At 40.8% G+C, this 21,980-nt stretch overlaps 1 protein-coding gene across 13 annotated transcripts in view; it reads left to right on the top strand.

The window, feature by feature from the left end:
* Nucleotides 1-21,980, top strand: part of UNC80 (unc-80 homolog, NALCN channel complex subunit) — a 190,501-nt gene that overhangs the window by 150,293 nt on the left and 18,228 nt on the right. For 11 of the 13 annotated variants that reach the window (XM_064485009.1, XM_064485007.1, XM_064485014.1 and 8 more), the window contains 12 exons: nt 249-419; nt 3,659-3,751; nt 5,167-5,202; nt 5,561-5,779; nt 10,403-10,603; nt 12,763-12,886; nt 13,861-13,986; nt 15,217-15,340; nt 16,079-16,285; nt 18,650-18,834; nt 19,556-19,721; nt 21,085-21,264. In XM_064485009.1, coding sequence (XP_064341079.1) covers nt 249-419; nt 3,659-3,751; nt 5,167-5,202; nt 5,561-5,779; nt 10,403-10,603; nt 12,763-12,886; nt 13,861-13,986; nt 15,217-15,340; nt 16,079-16,285; nt 18,650-18,834; nt 19,556-19,721; nt 21,085-21,264 — 1,832 coding nt within the window. The remainder of the gene's footprint in view (nt 1-248; nt 420-3,658; nt 3,752-5,166; nt 5,203-5,560; nt 5,780-10,402; nt 10,604-12,762; nt 12,887-13,860; nt 13,987-15,216; nt 15,341-16,078; nt 16,286-18,649; nt 18,835-19,555; nt 19,722-21,084; nt 21,265-21,980) is intronic. The other 2 variants (XM_064485012.1, XM_064485015.1) reach the window with 2 other exon arrangements.

Below are 21,980 nucleotides of genomic sequence, written 5' to 3'. Positions count from 1 at the left end.
TTAAATTGAAATTTTTGAAGAATCTTCCCTAATGCCCTATTCTGCTGTAAGCCAGAGGCGTTCTTAATTCCCGGGTGGAGTCGGAGTCTCTTAAACAGTTGTTCCCTGATAGCTCTTACAGGAATAAGTTCAACTCTTACAAGATTCAATATTTGTAACACCAAGTCTCTGTTGTACCCCTAAATGTGATACGATCCACAAAAGTAGGATGTAAAACGCCACCTTGGTTTTCTTTCTGTTGATTAAAGTCTTCAGATGCTGATGGTCTTGGAAGCTTTAGTGCCATGTTACCTCCAAAAGCTAAAGAGGCAGACGTCACAAGTGGAGACGGTACCTGCTGCCCGGGAGGAGATCGCGGCCACGGCTGCCCTTGCGACATCCCTGCAGGCCCTTTTATACAGTGTGGAGGTCCTCACCAGGTAATCCCACTGGCAGAAATATCCACAGCTAGAAACTGTATGTACCCACCAAAAAGCAGAAAAAAATGGGGTGGCAAAAAAAATTTCTAAAACCCAGTTTTTATTTACAGATAACTTACCCAAACTCAGCCCTTTATAGTTTAAAACTACAAACATTCCTTATGTTATTTACATAAATAGTGCTAAGTACTCTGAGTAATAATAATAATAATAATAATAATAATAATAATAATAATAATAATAGTAACTATTATTATTTTTCTACCATGATTACTAATCACACATTTGCATGTAATTTGCTGAGCTTCTGTGGCAGCTTCTGTGGCAACTTCTGTGCCAGCAGTGAGCAGATCTTTTGTAAAAAGGCCAATTTAGTGAATATGAAAATGTGATCCAGATTTTAATAAAATAAGCTCTTTTATGAGACATGAAATGTCTGCAATTCCAACTCAGCATTCTTTTGTTATTTTACTGTCTGTAAGGAGTTAGGGTTTCTTACTTTCATTTCAGAAGCTACGTAACAAAGATAAACTACAGAATTTTGTTCTAATGCTCTAATTAACAGATTCTCCTTGGGACCAGGCTCAGGAGTGCTGAGACAGAAGGCTGAGGGATTTGGGAATGGAAAGGTCACTTGACACCAGGGTTCAGCCCTGAACAAAGTTCCAGGAATTTAGTTAGTCCCGTCACAAGATTCTTGGGTGGAGAAGTGGGGGAATTAAACTGCCAGGGAAGGCATGTACAGGGGGCATGTACAAAAGATGGAGTGAGAGGAGTCGGGACAGTAGATGCAGGAAACTATGTAAATGGTTGCCTTTCCTTCTCTGTTCTCACCTAAAATTAGCTGGAAGGTGACATTCCTCCGCAGGGGTGGACGTGGGGAAGCCTTCTTTCTGCCCTGGTGTCCATCGTGTTTGGCCATATCCTTAGCCTACAATTCCAAGATTTACTCCCAAAAAGGTGCCCACTTCCCCAGCCCCATCTTGCTCTGCCGGTGAGGGGGCTAGGTGAAATCCGTTGGTTCAGGGAGGACTATTTCAGCATGCAGCAGCAAGTTAGACAGGGAGTGAGACTGTTGCTCATTAAATTCAATGTATGTTTAGTTTCTAATCTTGAGCTACATTGTCAACCTCGGCAAGTAGAATACAGCCCCAAAGCCTTGGGTCAGCTATCTTTTGAAGTGCCCGAGTGCATCTAAACTGAAGAAATGGGAAGCAGTGGGACAGGGAGCCGTGATGAATTGCCTCATCCAATGGGAAACAGTCCCTAGTGCATTGACGATGATTTCCTGAGAGTCCGAGGTAGGAGAAGATCCTAAAGAGAAACACGTGACTTTCACTCTTTCTACTCATCCACCTGGTTACATCACTAGTGCCTTCCTGTGACCAGAGGAGAGAAGAGCAGACCATTCTCCTAAATGTCACTTGATATTTCTATTTATAGACACAATATTGATGCTTTCTACTCCCTTGTACAGTAAGTCAATTAGCTTATCCAAAATTGACTTACCCAAAATTCCACAAAGAGTTATGGAGGGAGCTCTGACATTTAAAATTCTGTAGCCTTAAGTATTCCAGCCTATTTAACACTCTTTCGATGGAGGGGAAGACTAGTCTCATTATTTGGTTATAATTATTCACACAAATTTGGCTTCGTTGTTTTTACAAAAAGAAGAGAATACCACTTCACTTTCACAGCCCTAATTTATGTAGCTCACGGGAAAAAAAAAACCTACCTATAAATAAATAATTATATTTCAAGTGTCTCATATGAGTTTCTATTGTTGCATAACACATTCCCATAAACTGAGAGACTCAAAACAGAACACATTTATTATCTCAGAGGTCTGTAGGCCAGAAATCGAGCAAGCTCAGCTGGTTCCTCTGACAGGGTCTCACAAGGTCAAAGTCAAGATGTCATTCAGTCTGGGCTCTTATCTGAAGTTCCTGGGGAAAAATCCACTTCCGAGATCATTCAGGTTTGGGGCAGAATCCAACACCAGTCAGATTCAGGTCTGAGGTTCCCTTTCCTTCCTGGCAGTCAGCCAGGGGCCACTCTGCTGTCAGAAGACACCTGTTTCCCTTCTCACACGGCTCCAGATCTACCAGCAGTGGTGCCCTGAGTCCCTCTCAGATTTCACATCTGTCTGCCCCTAGTGAGAGTCAGCTCTGTGCTTTTTAAGGGTTGGAGATGAGATGAGGTCTGCCCAGATCATCTCCTTTCTGCCAATATAATGTAGCTTTATCACGGGAGCAACGCCAGGGTGGGAAGTTCTCAGGGCCATCTTTAAATGCCGCCTACCACCACGAAGGCACAGGAAGGGAAGGTCTGGTGTGATTTTTTTTTTTAATTGATACTTTTCAACACCTTTATTGTGGAATGGTTCCTGTACAGTGAACTACACATATTTCAGGTGTACAATTTGATGAGTTTTGACAGAAGTATGTACCCATGAAACCACTACCACAATCAAGATAGCTAACATGGTGTGATTTTTAAAGGCTTTCTCCCTTTCCAGCCACAACCAGCATCCAGAAGATGAGCACAACAAAAGCAAGCCTTAAAGAGCTCACACAAGCAATGGCTTTGAAAAGCTTTATCATCCCTACCATGTTGCAGACACTGATGCAGAGGCTAAGTTTGCCTAATATTTAAAGTGAACCCTGCAGATATAAAATGAGATGGTTCAAATCTATTTCTTAGTGTGTCAATTACTGACTTATAATAGATACTAATTTACTCCCTTCCCTGGGCAGTTTTAGGTATAATTTTGTCTAGAAAAATTCTTTTACTCTTTGATAGTTTCTCAGAAAAACAGAGTGGCTGGTTATGGAGAAGGTTACCTGAATGGTATGCACCCCTATCTTTCTCTTACTGTCTGGAGTGGCTAACTTCCTGGTAACTGTAGAATTTGAAAAATGAACTCTTAACTCTCAATTACTACAGACTTAGAAGTCTGATTTCATAAATGTCTGGTTTGAAGAGTCATAGTTTATTCCTATGAATAAACCAAGAAATGGGAGGACTTAAATCATGGTGAGCTTATAAACCCTTAGGAATCAGTGTTCCCTTAAAAGTGCTTCCCAGAACAGAGACAGCAGAAAAGTGTGACAGAAAAACCCAAAGTCTATCTTTATAAGACTCTAAGACTAACTTAAAACTCGTGTGAGCTGCAGTAGCTTGAGGATTTCATCAGTGTTTCCACTTGTGTTGTTGTTTTGTTACTGTCATTGTCACAGGCCCATGACAGCACCACAGATGAGCAGGTGTGACCAAGGCCATAAAGGGGCCACCGCAGCCAACCACACCATGTCATCTGGGGTGAACACCAGGTAATTCACTGGCCTTGTTCTTCCGTGGTCTCTCAGTTTCATGCAGCCTGAATCTCAGCTGTTGGGAATGAAACGAATCCTGAAAATAGTCAACACTGAGTGTGAAAATCTCCAAGGGAAAGAAAAGAAGGGGAGAGTTTAGAGTGACAGGAAATACTGAGGCTTCTTTGAAATTCTCACCTTCATAAATGAAGAGAACTAAGCCACCTTCAAAAACTGGCATTTGTGTCCGTTTGTTTGCACAAACATGCAAGATGTTCTCTGCCTCCTGGGTGGTCTTTGAACCATTCCAGTGTTGTTTCACTGGCCTCCAAGAAAAAGCCAAATGAAACAGTAATAATCAGGAGGTGGTTTCTCATTCCAGGGCAGCTGTGCCAAGTCAGCTTTCTTTCATCTGGACAGATTTTTTGCAGACATTTCATCCACATTTTGACTTAAGTCCTTAAATGATGCTTTCACGGTCATTGACTTCATCGCCTTCCCTGTTTTGGTGTAACTCAGACACCAGCTATACTAGTTAATACTTCACCTGCTTTCTTCTGCCTGGGTTAACTCCTAAACACTCTAAGACAAAACAAACAAAAAGTTTAATTAGCTTCTTCCTCCAAGGAAGATTTAGGGCAAACCCAAGATCAGCTTGAGAGAAAGTTCTCCTTTCCCGGTATGGAGTAGTTAGCAGGGAGATGATAAGAAAAAACTAAGTAATTTTCTACTCTCTCTGAAGCATACTTTTAAGTGTGTATCGTTAATTGTGTAAAGTAAATTCACTGCTTATCACATACCTATATAATAAAATAAATTCCTGACTATAAATTATCTGGTACGATAGTGTTAACTCAGGCCTCAATTTCTCACGTTAAGGAAAAATGACTATGTGGGTCTTAAATAATGAATGTAAGTGATATTTACGGGCTTCTCTAAGCACATGGGGCCAGGTTCAACTACGAGATGAAAGGTGCAGAGAGAAAGAGGGCTTCTAAAGTCCTGTTATCAAATCAATCATAAAGCAGCCAGTCTCTAGAACTAAAAGGAAGTCAGCCATAGTTCTTCCTCTGATCACCCAAAATGTAGGACATGATGTAAAAACTATAACTTAGATTCACTTTGCCTTTGAAGTTTTCAAAAATTTCCCTCATTTGACCACATCCCATGGGTTTGTGGATGTTTTTACAATGCCTGTCTTTCTACAAATTAAGTGGCAATGGAACAGCGTTCATGGCAGCTATAATTTCAGCATATGTGGTTGCCAAATGAAAGAGTAAGATTTTGTATTTCAGGATTAGCATGTGTGGATTGGTAAGCTTATCAAAATGTGTAGCTTCAAAGGCTTTTGCTAGGAAAAATCTTTAAGAGGCCCCACCACAAGGCCCCTGTTCTCGCTCTGATAGTCACGCAGACTTTTTTCTGACTCCCAGGTACCAGGAACAGGGCGCCAAACTGCACTTTATCAGGTACTGAAAGACAGCCCTAATTTCATACTAATTCTGCTATCTTGTGACGATTTGCCTTGTGAGCTGGGTTATGGTTCCATTAGATTGCATTTCATCCCCACATGTCGTTCTACTTCTGGGTACATCCTCAAGAAATAGCTAATGTAAAGCCACTACCATTTGGGGTGACCATCTCTTCTAGGGTGATGCACTTTCTTTAGCTTTCCAATGAGGTTCTCCTAGGCCCCACCCAGTGCTGATTTGCTGACTTATATATAATATAAGGAATCATATTTCTCTGCCATGTGGTACTTCCCTCTCACAGTTGCCCCCCCATGCACCTTTCCAGACCCCCAGTTAACCTTCTGTAAATCCCCAGAGAAAACCTGCACTTACTGGAGGAAGGGCAGGGCCTTCCCAGAGAGGAACTGGATGAAAGGATTGCTCGGGAGGAGTTCCGAAGACCCCGGGAGTCGCTGCTGAACATCTGCACGGAGTTCTACAAGCACTGCGGGCCCAGGCTGAAGATCTTGCAAAACTTGGCCGGGGAGCCACGGGTCACTGCCCTGGAGTTGCTGGATGTGAAGTCCCACATGAGGTACTGGCCTCATTTTCTCTGCCTCTAAGTGTGGACACAGCTTGGGCTGGATGTCTGAAGGAGGTTGGGGTGTGGTGGGAGGCAGTGGAGTAGAGATGGGGCAGAATAAGAACATGGAGTTGGTTGAAATGGACTGGTTTCCTGTGGCTTGGATGCAGGGCCCTCTGGGAAAGTATGTTAAGTCTGTGAAAAAGGATCTCAGCATGGACAGGGGGCAATGTTCTTAAAGACGGAAAAGCCCAGGCAATGTATTTGCTCCTCAATAAAAGAGAGTGAAAGGGAAATTCCATCACCTAATTCTTCGGGAAGTAGCCTTCTTCCAAGTTCTATTTTCTGCCCAGATTCTAATTTTTCAAAAGAATCCAATGTCTCCTTTCTCTTATTTTACACTAAAAATGCACTGCTACTTTCTGCTTGAGGGCTTCCCCTGCCTCTACATGACCCAAGGACGCACTAATTAAGTCGGCAGGGAAGGAACAGTTTTAACTCGGAGCCACATTTTGCTTGAGTCTGAGATCCCTTTTACATGCACTGGATGTAACAGCCTTCCAACGTCTCAAAACAGTGTCCTGGTAAAAATTCTGCCCTAGATGAGGCCAGTCATGAATTTAAAATTTTTCACTCCTGGTGTGTCAGGGAGAGGCCCCAGAATTACATCTCTGTGCACTCATATTTCCTTCTTCCTATGGAGACGTTATTTCACTTGTTATTCCAACTATAAAGTCTGTGTCTGTATTTTCAGATTCCTAAAAGGAACATGATTCCAGAGGATCTTCTATTTAGCTTTGTAACCGTCTGTAAAAGGTCATAAAAATTCCTTGAAAGGAAAATTCCATGGGCATCAAAATGTTCACTTGGAGAGTTTAGTGTAACTGTAAAGCTAAAGGTAGGCTTAGGTTCTAGCCTTTCAGAAATTACATTGCAATTTAAAGACATCAATTTCCTAATTATTAACTCCCTTTTTTTTTCCCTTAAAATTATCTCTTGAAAAATTTAGAAAATACTAAGTGAGGGAGAATGTGTGGAAAACACAGGCTTTTTCTCTTCCAGACTGATTTCACATCCTCTGAGTTGTTGGCACACAGCCAGAGCTCCAGGGCTTCGCATGTGTTCACACTCCCTGCTGTGCTGTGATGGGGGAGAGCTTATTTTACCCTGAGAATCTCAGTTCCTACACTGGGGAAGGGGAGGAAAGTTTGGAGTATTACGCTCCTGTTGCCATAGTAACTCAGCGCTCTGTTCAGGCCATCTCCTCTCCTTTCCTACTGATGATCATGGCTAGCTGACCTAAGTCGCCCAGAGTCAGAGAATCACTACTACCAACAGACATTTTGTAGGAGAAAGGGGGAGAGATTTCTAAAAGATGGGAGAGAGAGAGAAGGAGAGTCAGAGAGAGAGAGAGAGATCATGATCATGGGTTAGTAACTGTCCTACAACTTGTCCATCTGTATCTACCATCCTTAAGGCATTTGGAGGGAGGGGAGAGCATGTCAGAGGGGCCTGGAGGTCCCTCTAGAGGTCAAACCCTATTAAAGGTTAAATGAGCTCTAGTAGTTTAAATGATTGAGCTCTGTGCCTGGCACTGGTCTAGGGCTCAATATATACTAATGCTAATGAGAAATACCCAAATACTATGATAGACACTGGGGATGTAAAATAAAACTCTGGTCCTCAACATGATCACAGCCCAATACAAGAAGCATGCATGAGAATATAACTATAACTTACAGACATAGAAAACAAACTGTGGTAAAAAACAAAGGGCCAGGAAGGATACATTAGGGGTTGGGGATTAACAGGCACACATTACTATACATAAAATAGATAAACAACGAGGACCTAATGTATAGTACAGGGAACTATATTCAATTTCTTCTAATAACATAGAATGGAAAAGAATCTGAAAATATATATGTATGTGTATGTATAACTGAATCACTTTGCTGTACACCTGAAACTAACATTGAAAATCAGCTCACTCAGTAAAAAAAAATTTTTGAAGAATATAATGCCGTGTTGCAAGTACTATATATCACATGTGTGTATATATGTATTTATTATTTCACCAAGTTACTTGAGGCAACTTAGAAAATTGTATGATACAAAGGAATGCAATTTACAAATTAGAGAGTCAGAACAATGTGAAAAAACTTAGCAGGAAAATAATTTTGTTTGTGGTGAGAGGACAGGAAATCTATATGATTTAATCATTATGGATGCTATTCATGAACTATAAATTTTACTTTGAGCTTTTGAGTTATCAAAGCAATGAGGGGGAAAGGACCAATAACAAAATCATAGTATTGAGAAGATAAAAACAACTAGTTTTTTGGTAAACCATTACCGTTTTTAAATATGAAGAAAAAGAAATATCTCCTAGTTGGCATTGGTTAAAAGAAAAGAGGAGTGTGACAAACAGCACCCTCAACAACGTCCCCATAGAGATCAAGGGCCAGTGTCACATGGCTGATGCCTGTCACTGCTGAGAGTTCCAGATGTCATAATGCAATTCAGCAAGAGGAGCCTCTACAGAGCCAGGATAATGTCTTTCTATAGAACAGTTATTTCATGGCCTGGAGCTATAGGGAGGTAGGCAAAATTTTTACTGCCAGGGATATTAAGACTAAATGCCCTCTATTCATGCAATTTCTTACAATAAGCTTTCAATAAAAATAGACCTGCCATGTTCTCTTTCCAAACAGTTTGCTGAGTGCGGACAGTTCCAAATGCTTTTATCCTATGCCAAGCAAAGGGTATAATTAAGGTTTTCTTTTATAAATTAAGTACACATTGGATATATGTAGAAGTCAGAGCTAAATATATAAATTTTAGAACTGTGGGCATATGGGTGGTATTTAAAGCCATAGGAATGGACAATATTAATCAAGGAGAGAGGACTGATTTAAAAAAAAAAAGAAATGGGATGATATAAAAGATAGAAGAGATATTTGCAAGAAGTACTTGATTTGAGTCAAAGAACCAAGAAGGAGTGTTGAAGAAATCTGTACCCCTGCATTTGCAGAATATATGGTTGACTGCAAGGCTCTCAAGGAAGATATTCTTGATTAGATAGTTTCTACCCTAAGGGAATTTATTGGCACATTTGCCCCACCCAGAGCTGCCAAAGCAGCAGTATAGCAGGGCAGCAAGATCTGCAAATTTATTTTCTTTCTCCCTCTCCTTCTCAGTGGGAAAAATCCCTGTGTTCTCACGATTATTCATGTGCTAGTACAGCAAAGACTGTATTAAAGGAACTTTTTGTTTTATGCCCAAAGCAAATTCATTTTGTAACATGACCAGGGATGAGAGAAATTCAGTTAGTAATCCATAAAATGACTCTTAAGTATTGTTTTCAAGCTTAAAATGGATCAGTCATTTCTCCAGCATTTCTTAAGGTTACCTACAAACTAATAAGCGAAAAGAAATACGTGTGTGTAGATTTATCTGTCAAGCAGCCTGAGAAGTGAAGAATTATTTTCTGCAGGGCACATTTGTGAGAAAGAGATAAACAAAAGACTGTGAAACACACACACACACACACACACACACAATTTCCAGAAGGACAATGTGAACGTTGGGTCTGGAGGGAGGATAAGGGGGGATGAGGAGACAACAAGTGTTACTTGATAATGAAGGGTTGCCAGGGAGAAGACGGATTGAATTCAGGCTTCCAGATGAAGCCTTGTAGGAAAAAACTCAGGGAATTGGGGGACCTAATACAAGGAGAGCTTTTCACAGTGTGGACCCCCATAGATGGAATGAGCCACCTTGTGCAGTGGTGAATTCTCCATCCGTGGTGCTGGTCAGATGGAGCAATTGTGGAGCAATCTAAGTATTAGAGAGTAGGGGGCTTGGCTCTGATTCCTAAACCAGAGTGCCTGTCAGAATCACCCAGGCAGCTCTTAAACTGAAGATCTTTTCAAGCATTTATCCTGTCTCTTTTGGAATAATCAAAAGAAAATTTCTCCTTATTGAAATGCTATAGTTAATAGTTAATACATGAAAAAAGGAATGATACACTATTTCCACTGTACTACTTCCCAGTGAGTTAATGAATCTGCCACAGTGATCACTAGTGGTGGCTGACATCCTAAAAAGAGTGACAACTAGGAATCACGTGCCTGCTGATGAAAGTACGTATCACCTATGAAGTGCACGTGCCAGAAAATCAGATCTAATCTGATCGAACCCCTGAACATGACTACCAGCTGAATTAGATATAGGGGCAATGGGATAAATAAATAAAAGACACCATGGAGATCCAATCAGCAAAATCCAGAATGTAGGAAATGCTACACAGCAAACAGCTAAATTTCTCCAACAAATAAATTACTAGATGTCAAAAAAGAAAAAAACCAAAAACAGAAGAGGGGGAGGGGGGAAACTACCAATTGAAAAGACTTAAGAGAGATATCAGTCAATTGGAATCTGTGGGACTTATTTTGTCCTAATTTGCTTTTTTTTTTAAACATTTATTTTAAAATTATGAGATAATGTGTCAGAATGTTTGTAGTTCAGGGAGTTGGTGTGTTGGAAGGAGAGTGATTAGCATGATGCTGTGTGGGACAATTCCCATGGTGGCATTCTAAGCTTATTCTTTAAAAACCAAACAAAATGTTTTAGGTTGGCGGAAATAGCCCACTCCCTTCTGAAGCTGGCACCATACGACACCCAGACCATGGAGAGCCGGGGGCTGCGGCGCTACATCATGGAGATGCTGCCCATTACTGACTGGACGGCCGAGGCAGTGAGGCCGGCCCTCATCCTCATTCTAAAGAGATTGGATAGAATGTTCAACAAAATTCATAAGATGCCTACTTTGAGGTGAGGAGGCCTCCTAGTCAGCTGTTGATATTACAAGCCTCAGACTTAAAGTTGGTCATTTTTTAAGGTGGTGGATCAATCTGGAGTTGAATGAATGACTTGCGAGTGTTCTGTTACGTATGCATAGATAGGTGTACAAATGCATAAGCAGCAGCGTCTATATTTTGAGGAAATAACATATTCTTTAAAAATATGTATCTTGAAAAATCTGTTCATTTCTTAGCTATCATATTTCTTATCTGACACACATCAGAAATTCAGTGTGAACCCTTCAATTCCAGGACATACCTTCTACATTACACAAATAAGGAGAGAAGAAAAATTAATTTCATGTTCAGAAAACAGGTATTTAACATAGTATTTTAGGTACCAGTTTAGAGAAATGCCAGGCTTTACAATAATCAGCCAAGCAGCAGCTAAAGAGATCTCAGGGTTGATAACAGATGACTCATTTTCACCTTTTTACTTAATTCAAGTGGTACTAAATGAATGTTATTACCACTTGATCTCCACTCAGTGGCCTGAAATACCCATTAGTAACCTTTCTATGAGCAGATGCCTCTGAACCAGTCTACCTGGAGATCTGAGCCCAGTTTGGAAACCTATAGGCACCATGAGCAGATAGTTTAATTGATAAATGCTAATAAACGCACATACTTGGAAATTTCAATTTTGGGTTAGGGAGGGCACTTCCTGTCCTTTTAAACAAAACCTAAAGTCAGTGCAGCTCTTGCCCAAGAATTTGTAGAGCTTACTGTTCGATTTGTTAGAACTTTTGCAAGTTTCATCCTGTGCCTGTCTTTATTTATGTAGTCGTCAGGGGAAAAAAAAGAAATTCAAAGATTTCATTCTAATAATTGATGGTTTGATGCTATATTCTTTTATATTGTGAGGACGAATGCCTATACACTATTTCAAGGTTATTTATTTCATGGGCATGGAAATGTCTGTCCTTAAAGGACTCCTGTTTTCTTTAGTGGTCCCAATGGAACACTCGTGCCTATTGGCAAACGGCCATGAGCTTATAAATCTTACAGGGATGTGTCAGAATAACTCCGTATCTAAAGATGTTAAGCATCTTCACAGGCTGACTCATTTGTCATATAACTAAGCCCATTTTTAAAGAACAGCATGCTTCCTAAAAGTAGACTTCTGGATTAATGCATCGACTTGGTCAGTGGTAGGCAGTTTTCTTGGGATGCAGGCTGTGAATTTAGAGTAGCCGTGGATTTAATTTCTTCAGGTGATCTCAATTCCACAAGAGAAATGTGGACTGAACCTGTCCTGTGAGTTCCTTGGGCATCAGGGATGTCACTGTGTCCTCATTTATGAGCATTTCCACTTTGTCACTATAGAAATTTCAATTAGGTAGGCAATATAAGCTTAGAAATTATTTCCAGGATAATATTTGGAAATAGTGTTGATCTCAGTAAAGCCCAACCTGTTTATTTAGGGGGCCACAGAAATGACCCTTTCACTACTGAGACAAATACATACTAAACTGTCTTTTATTACAGAAAATCCTATGTTCATCTAGTTGGTTAGGTATACCACCATTTATACTACCATAGAAAGCAGCCCCCAAATATCACTGTTTAGGAAGACAAGAAAGAACACTTTTTAAATAGACTATTTTCAAAAATAAATAGATAGACTATTTTCCTCTAATGCCATCTTTTTGGCAGGAGTTAAGCCATATAAATCTAATTAGTTGTAATCTGGTGTAAACGCTGATGGGATCAACTGTAGTCTGATTGGAAGATTTCAGAAACACAGCCTGTAGTCAGATTAGTTCTGTTGGGGGTGGTGACCCCGACGATGGCGTCCCTACAATCGTAGCCTCATGCTCCCTCTCAGAGCTAAACCCAGGAAACATGAAATGCCACCCATTCATCGTCTCTGTTTTTTCTTCAATAGATTTTGTCTCATTAGTCGAGTGGGGCAGGAGTGCCTATGCTACGTTTTCAGTATCCTCTTCCCTCCCCACTGTGCTCTGTACTTTTGGAAAAACATGGTAAACTTCATCCTCTGTGAAGCACTTTGTTGTCTCAGACATCCATCCTGTCTTAGATGGCGTCAGAATCACCGTCTCATTCACTCTTTTCAGACACTCTCCGGAAGGGAGCCATGCCGCTAATGGCTCCTATATTGTATTCCAGGCGACAGGTTGAGTGGGAGCCTGCCAGCAATTTGATTGAAGGGGTTTGTTTGACACTTCAGAGGCAGCCAATCATATCCTTCCTGCCTCACCTTAGGTCACTGATCAATGTCTGTGTCAATCTGGTGAGTAGCCAAGTGGCAATCTTCTGAAACTTTGCAAAATGTAACTCTGCTATTGACTTCTCTGAATTGAAGATTTACAGGTCAACCTACATACCTACCTACCCATGAAAACAGACGGCTCAGGTGACACTGAAAATAGTGAGGCACATTTCAAGGTGGTGCGTGGGGAGATCCAGGGGCCCATCCCTGCACAGATGGGATTTTGGTGCGCTGCTTCCCACACACTACTTTGACAGTCGACCTCTTCAAGTTGCGCTGAGAGTTGAGGGCTGCCAGTTGGAGAGTGGGGTGGTGGAGACTGCACAATTGGCTAGATGTTGAGGTAGTCTCGGGTGGGGGAGTTTAAAATACAAAGAGAATTTTTTTTCTTTTTTAGTGCAAAAAGGCACTGAGTTGGCCAGTCTAGGATTTATGGGAAGAAAGAAAAAAAATTTTTAATCATTTATGTAATCTCTAGAGTCTGGTCTCCGCAAGGTTTTGTACAATGTGGAAACCATGGTAGAGCATTTCATTGACTAGAATCTGCTGCTTAACTAGTTGGGCAATTAACCTGTAGTTGGAATGCCTAGTGCAAATAGAGCTCTTGCCATCATCATTGTCCTCAGTATTTGCTCCATCAAAGAATGTTGACTGCATTCCTTTGAGTCCACAAGTAAGTATATCCAGTCTCCTGATTAGAGCAATTTTTGGTTCATCTCTCATTATTTACATAGTTAGTTATAAACAACATTATACAAAACCTTGCCTGAATCCAGTGTAAACATTTGATCTGACTCCAGACATTACACGCCTTCAAGAGGAGGCAGCACGGATAGATTAAAAGTAACATGCCCAACCTTCAAATTATTATTATTATTATTATTATTATTATTATTATTATTATTATTATTATTATTACTGAATGAGACTCCCTTACTACAGTTGCATGAAATTGCAATAGTCAAGGCTGGTCATGTGCTCTGTTTGTATTTCAGGTGATGGGAGTGGTAGGACCCTCCAGTGTTGCTGATGGATTACCCCTTCTTCATCTCAGCCCTTATCTCTCACCACCTCTGCCCTTCAGCACAGCTGTTGTCCGGCTTGTAGCGTTGCAGATACAGGTGTGACTGCCTTACCTGTTTGTCACGCTCTTTTAAGTTGCTGGTTGAGGCACCAGATCATGGTGTCCTCTTTTCTTTTTTCCTGCAATGGCTGGGCAAAATCTGTGAAACAAAAGTGTAAACATCTCCAAACTTTTACCGGTTTGGAGCTTCAGCACTGAGCTTGGTCCTAAAGTTGTGCTTCTGTAATTCTTCTTGAGATCTCAAAAATAGCAGAGTCATTTAGTCCTGCCACGACCTCAGCAACCACTTCAGTCATTTAAAATGTATGCAAATTTGTTAGGGAAATAATGGTTCACAGATAATCAGCCCACAATTGTTAATTAAAAGAGGCAGTAATATTCAAAGTCTGGCTTTAAATTATTTGCAGAAAGAATTGCCATAAAAAATTCTTTCAAATGGTATCACTAGACTTTGAATATCTTAATTTTCTTTAATGATTGTGGGTTGAATATTGCAGGTGCTTTTAAAATTATTACTCTCCCCCTTCTTTTATGTCTTAAAATTAAAATAATCATTCCCAGGGCAAAAATGTGCAGAATGCCAATTTCCCTGCTTATTTCTGTGTGTCACTAATGTTAAGAGTTGTAAATCACCAGGAAGCTCTGTGACCAATGGGAGGTATATAACTGACCCATCTATTCTCTGACAACCAAGCTCGATGGTCCATCATCCAGAGAACGGGTAAGATGATGGAAAAGAGATTAAGCAAGTACTGTGGGTACCACACAAAAAAGAAACAATGACATCCCTAAAGTGATAACATTTTAGTAACACGTGTACAGAGATCATTTATCTCTTTCTTTATTGTCTGTTGCTTTCTGGCTTGGAGAAGGCCTTATTCAGGGGTCCGAGGACTTTTAAATAATTTTCAAATGGAGCAGGTGGCAAGTTCTTCCTTTTTTTTTGGTTGCTAAAATATTTATTAGTGGACATATGGAGAAACTGAAAATGGGGAAATGTGGCTATTTTAATACCAGACTATAAGTATAATAAATTTTTATTTTATATTCAAGATGTTACTGTTTTTTTTAGGTATATAGCACTCAATTATGTCAAGCAAATGGTAAAGTATCAGTTTGGGGTGAATCTTGTATGCTGCAGAGATGACAACTGAACTCCCAGTTTGCAGGTGCAGCCAGCAGGGAGTCCCGCCATGCTGTGTAAAAACAAACAGGCTGAATGGGTGAGGGGGGTCAATTAATCTTTTTTTCTATTATTGCTGCACAGGCTTTAAAAGAAGATTTCCCCTTAAGCCATGTGATCTCCCCATTCACCAATCAAGAGCGAAGGGAAGGGATGCTTTTAAATCTGCTCATCCCATTTGTGCTCACAGTAGGATCTGGAAGCAAAGGTCTGATTAATTTAACTAAAGGAAACTTATCATTGTTGTTGTGTTTTCTTAAATGTCAAGCTATTATTTCTCCTTTTCCCATGAAGGTCATCACTGAAATCGATCTGAATGATGTAAACAGGGTTATCTTAGAAAATAGAGTTTTTCTTTCTTTTCAGTTTAGCTACCCTGGGGCAAAGCTTTCCTCTGCTCTGCTTCTTAGAAGATACATCCTATTTAAAATCATTTCAGTACATTAAAAACCAGGAGATCATTTTTTTGATTAAGAAAATGGTATTAACTGAAGTACAGTATGATGTGCATTGACAGGTGAATGAACTTTATAACCTACTGACACTAGGTTTAGCAGAAATCCTTCCACTGTTATTAAATTCCAGTGTGTTTTCATTCCTCTTCCTTCTTGGGGGATTTTTCTTTTAGAAAAAGTTTATCTCAAATGTAAAGAGAGTGCATTATGAGTATTTGAGCAGACAAAAAGAAAGGAGATTGAAGTGGTAAAGCAGAGATTTGGCTGAGAACAGGGACCCTTGGGTGTTGACCACGGAGGAGACACCCAGGACCAGAAGCACGGCTTCCACTCATAGGAGGAGCTCTACGTGGTGGGGAAGACACTCGAATTTCTAGGGTGTTCTAGTTTGGAATTGGAAAGAGAGCTGAATTCTTCTGTGTCTAATGTGGAAAGTCTACCTTGTGACTTGTTTTTCTTTCCACTTCCCTCTTCCAAACTCTGCCCCTCAGATAGCCCGTGGCTGGAGCAGCCTGAGGTGCAGCTGCTGCTACAGACGGTCATTAATGTGCTCTTGCCTCCACGGATCATCAGCACGTCCAGGAGCAAGAACTTCATGTTGGAGAGCTCCCCCGCCCACTGCTCCACCCCCGGGGATGCAGGGAAAGACTTGCGCAGGGAAGGGCTGGCAGAGTCCACCAGCCAAGCAGCATACTTGGGTGGGTACTTCTTCCTTTCTCTCTCTCTCTCTCTCTTTTTCTCTCTCTCTTCATACATGTATAAATGTATGTATATACACACACATATATGTATATATACACCTTTATATATGTGTGTGTATATGTATATGCATATGTATTTATTTAGTTATGTTCCACCTAGACTCAAAAATTATTTTTTAAGACCTCAACTCAGAGAGTATTTAAAGAAGCCACTTGAGCAAGGATGAAGCATCACCCTCCACCTCTCCTTTCCTGTTACCCTATCCCTGCTGTAGCTGGGTTCTGACCTATGTAATGGTTGAAGTTGCTCCTTGGCCAGAAAGAACTCAGCCAGGGAGAAAAGACCACCCCCGCCACAGCACTGAGACTCAGGAGCACTATAACAGAAAATCTCAAAAGGAGGAAGTTGAAAAAATCTTGTAGGACATTGTTCAATTCACCAAAGCAGACCTTGGTATGGGGAGTATACACAATGGTAAAAAAACAGGTCCTTGGGGTTTGGAGTGTAGTGGGGTGTTTGGACTGCATTATAAGGGATGCATCTGAAAATGATGTGATTGGCAAGGAGAATGAAAAATGGAAAAAAAGAAACAAGGCCACTTGTGCACAGGACCTACCCACGTGGGGTTTGGTTGCCAGAGTCATGAGAATGTAGGGTTCAAATAAAATCTAGACTCTAGCACAGAGCCCTGCATGAGGTTTGAGACTACAGAAAGGATGACAGAGAAAGAGGTCTTAGCATGTAAGACAGGGATTGGAGGAAACACTAGGGAGTAACTATCTTCAGTTCTCTACATGCTCTGCCTTTCTAATGAAGGCGGATCCTTTGGTTACTTGGCCAGGCTATTTTAAATTTATTTCTACATTCATTTTGAGCATTTAGTGTGCAGAAAGCAGTGTTTTCTAGACTTTACACTATCATCACTTGGAATCCTCACAACTCTACGAAGTAAATGTTCTCATTTTAGAAGGGACAAGGCCAAGGCCCAGAAAGGTTGAGTAACTTGCCTAAGGTCACACAGTTAGTAAGTGGCAGAGCCGAATTTCAGATCTTAACCATCCAGCACCAGAAGCCCTGCTCATGAGCCCTTTGCTATCCTACTTATGATGGAGAGGAAGGTGGAAAGCAGAAAGGCAGACACCCAAAGAAGGCAAACAGGCACATAACAGTAGAAACGTCACCAGGGTCAGGGTAGGGATAGAGGAATGTTGCTTTTTGTTCATCTGTTTGTTTGTTTCATTGAGGGAGAGGAATTGAGACTAGCGACTGCTGAGAAAGTGAGATTTTGAGGAGGAAGATGGGGAAGGAAGAATCTTACAACATCTCTGTCTGTGTGATATGGCATGGTTTTCCCTAGAGATGCCTTAAATTAATGGTAAACGTGTATGTGATTCCTCAGGGCTTTAGGGAGCTGGATTTCTGTGTGTCTTCTAGATGCTGAGATGGGCCTTCAGGCAGGATGAAGAAGCTCCAGGTTCCCCTGACTGCCCCATGGGAGACCCTGTGGGCACAGCTGGTGGGGTTGGGGGCAGAGGAAGCCCCCACCACAATCTTCCACATCTTTACAATATTCTGGTTTGTTCCTGACACACTGTTGGGAAATTTTGCTTCCTGAAAATAAACACATAAATGTAGATTGTGACGTGGCTGCTGAATCTGGGAGGAAAGAGATGTTGTAAAAGAAATCCAGCAGGTTTGGTAATAGACATGATGTGCAACATGGAGGCGGGGGAGGCAGGGACGATGGAGTCTTTTCTGGAAGGATGCACACACACACATTTACCGCTTACTTGGGGAGCAGTTTAGGTTGGAGTCAGAAAGGGTGTGGGAAGGTGAAGGACTTTTTTTTAAACTTTATGCATTTCTGCATGGTTTGATTTTATATATATTTCGATAACAAGAATATATTGTGTCTAAGTTTAAAAGTAAAAAGAAAAATATTTTAAAATGCCCATGTTTTCGCTTAGGATATGAGTGGTATGTTAGTATAACCATAAAGCCACTATGACAGAATTTTTAGAAAGCAAAACTTTAGCCACACATCGTGTTTATAACACCTTCCCCTTTCAATTCTGCGAACTGCTTGGGTCTGTATTTTCCAAAATACTATTTAAAGGCACTTAAGAAAGATCTATGTGCTGTCTTAATCAGAATCAAAACATGTTACCACACAAATGTCTGTCTTGATGTCAGAACAGTCTCACTGAAGAGTGCATGAAAGTTTATGGAAACATGGAGAGAGTTCAGAAATGTCGAAAATTGATGCGTTAAAGGGCTGTGGATGCGGGCGGCAGGATGTGGGCGGGGTTCCTCCCAAGCACCAGTCGGGCGGCTCATCTGTCTCTTTTCCTGGTATGAAGCCCTCAAGGTGATTCTCGTCTGCTTTGAGAGGCAGCTTGGAAGCCAGTGGTACTGGCTGAGCCTCCAGGTGAAGGAGATGGCCCTGCGGAAGGTGGGAGGCCTGGCCCTGTGGGACTTCCTCGACTTCATCGTGCGGACCCGAATCCCCATCTTCGTGCTCCTGCGCCCTTTTATCCAGTGCAAGGTGTGGTGTGTGCTTCTCCTCCGGGGAGTGACACACCCCGGGAACGTGCTGCTGTCCAGATTAAGGCAGGATTACAGCAGCGTTGCTGGGGGGAACGTGTTACAGCTAGTCAGTAGGACCAGCTAATACCATGCTTGATGAAAAAGACAGCCCAAACAAGTGTCCCAGGGGATAAAACTTCATGTTAGAAGAACTTTCACTTAGGGAGGTAGGTATAGCTCAGTGGTAGAGCACATGCTTAGCATGCACAAGATCCTGGGTTCAATCACCAGTACCTCCATTTAAAAAACAAACAAAAAGACAAAAAAAACCCTCACAGTAAGAGCTTAACTAAAGTCTATGAAACTTTGCCCTCTTCCCATTTTTCCCCCAACCCAGAAAAAGAGATTGACCCAATGGAATGATCTGAAGAATGGTCTCCTTTCTTTAGTGGTATGACTGAGATCGGATTTTAAATAAACTTGAAAAAAATGGGATAGTTAAAGCATGTTTTTCCCTGGGACTCTAAGTATTCATCTACTTTCATTCTTTCCATGCCCTGATTTCCTGGGGCAGTGATTCAAAACAGTGTATTGGGTAAGCACTTTCTAAGCACTGTTCTAAGAACTTCATAAGCACTACCTTATCAAATCCTCACAACCAACTATGAAATAGATGCAATAATCAGCCCATTTTACAGACAGGAAAACTGAGGACCTGAGAATCTATGCTTTCCTTTCAGCTTCTGGCCCAACCAGCAGAAAATCATGAAGAGCTTTCTGCCCGACAACATATTGCTGACCAGCTGGAGCGGCGTTTCATCCCACGCCCTCTGTGTAAGAGCTCCCTCATTGCTGAGTTCAACAATGAACTCAAAATTCTAAAAGAGGCAGTTCACAGTGGGTCAGGTGAGTATGCGTGGGGTATTTTGAATCTGTTTGACTAATAGAACTTACAACCTACCAAGAATGTTTCTGTCCAGGTCACTGCTCTCTTTGGAACCAACTGTGAGTTAGCCACTTCAGTACAACTGGTAGATTTCATCGCTGTCAACAACAAAACACATCAAAGGAGTATCATAAGAGTTTAATTTACTCCTTTTCTAAACATTTTTTAATCTTCATGTCAGTGGTTAAGCTTTTTCTCAAATATTTAACTGTAAAAAAATACTTAAATTCTTACTTCATTTCCTTTTTGAAAAGGGGACTCACATTCAGTGAACATCTATTACAGGATAGATTATTTCATAGATGTTATTTAATTTAACCCACACTAATACCTGCAAGATGCATAACTGAATGTCTGCTTATAGAATGAGGAAATTGAGGCTCAATAGAGGATTAATAACTTACACACATAGACTGGCACCAGTGATAGGACTTAAAACCAGGTCTGTATGACTGATTATAAAGTCCTTGACTTCACACAAATTGGAGGGAGAGAGGGTTGAATCAAAACTGGCAAGCTAGGAGGTACTTTCTTTACACTGTTCAAAAAATTTTCTTTGGGAGTGCATTGTTTACTTTTATAATTAACACTAACTGCAGGCTACTGAGGAAAAAAAATAAATCATTATCTGCCATTAGAGGGCAGTCATTACCCATAAGTAGAATATTATTATCTGATGGCTTTTTTTTTTTTTTTTTGTCTAAAACTTTTACTGTTGTTTGCAATGAAGTAAAGACAAAGAAATTGACAAGTATAATCTTGGTGTAGTCTATACAGTGCCATTCAAGTACTCTGCCTTATAATAAAATTATCTAACATAGAACCAAGGGGGTATTTTATAAGTTGTAATTTCCAGAAAAGGGAATAAGAACTCAGTTTGAAGTATGTATTCTGATTCTGATTGTGAGGTTCATTTCAGACAATGAATTTATTACTTCTTTACGCTTGTGTCAGGTAAAGTATATTTCTCAGTGAAATTGACCAAGTTGGAAGCTACAGTTCAGGTCAAAATTAATTTGCATTTCGCCAGCCTTGGAAAATGAAATTGAAAACAGAGAAGGAGCAACATCCAAGCATTTTACATTGTTAGAGATACGCTCCTTGCAATAAAACTATTCAATTATAAGTACATTAGTGGCCAATTTTTTTTTTAACGTTTTCACTTCTATCTGCTATTTTGTTCTGAAGATCATCTATGTGGGACACACTGTTTTGCTGACCTTTCCTTAAAAAAAATACAAGTCAGAGAGAAGTTTGAAGTTTGCACTTGTTTTCTGTCAAGATCCTCACCATAGATTTCCTTTGGCCTCTCCATCCTGCTAGCCTACCAAGGGAAGACATCCATCAGCACTGTGGGCACCTCCACCTCCGCTTACCGCCTGAGCCTGGCCACCATGTCCCGCTCCAACACGGGCACCGGCACTGTCTGGGAGCAGGACAGTGAGCCGTCCCAGCAGGCTTCACAGGACACCCTGAGTCGAACTGATGAAGAAGATGAGGAAAGTAGGTCATCCTGCAGAATTTGGCGGGGGCAGGGAGGGATGGTTAGGGGCTGGGGAGGTCGTGTGTGATACAGCCTGGCCATGTGAATGAGGACTTGGGAAGGATTTCTGCTTTTGTGACCTTTTTCAGTTCTGATCCCCCCCGGTCATTTTTACAAAAAGGATTTAAAATGGAATTGTGACAGATCCCATGATTTCTAATGCCTGCTTTTCTATAAATTCTTTGATATCCTTGGTCATTTGGTAGGAGTTGGGTAGACCATCTTGCTTAGGTCAGTCAACACTTAATGACCCAGTTGGGCAAGAAAAGTGAGCAATGCGTATGCTCATGACTCGGAAAAGACTAGTCAGCTGTATTATCTAGAATGTAAGCCAGAAGACTGTCTCAGGGGCATATAACCCAGTTTGAGTTTAAAATGTCCCCAGTAACAGCCCAGGAGCTTCTAATGCATATGCTTAAGATTTGGTGTAATGAAATGAGGGGAAATCCTGTCAAGAACACACTTCCATATATATGCATAATAGTTTTAAAAGAAAGTGTCCATTAAACACCACTCTCGTAGAATGTTTTCTTAACTGTATCAATTATTTTCCAATTGTGTTTTTAAAATATTTTATTTAAAAAAATTTTTAAAGACCTAATTAAGGACACTCTGGTATAAGATTTATAGCAAAGTGTGCTGTCAATGCCTTATGAAAACAAAATCTGGATCTTCA

Source organism: Camelus dromedarius, chromosome 4 (assembly GCF_036321535.1).
Source record: "Camelus dromedarius isolate mCamDro1 chromosome 4, mCamDro1.pat, whole genome shotgun sequence".
In the NCBI taxonomy this organism is placed as follows: Eukaryota; Metazoa; Chordata; class Mammalia; order Artiodactyla; family Camelidae; genus Camelus; species Camelus dromedarius.
This window is presented reverse-complemented; position numbering and strand designations above follow the sequence as displayed.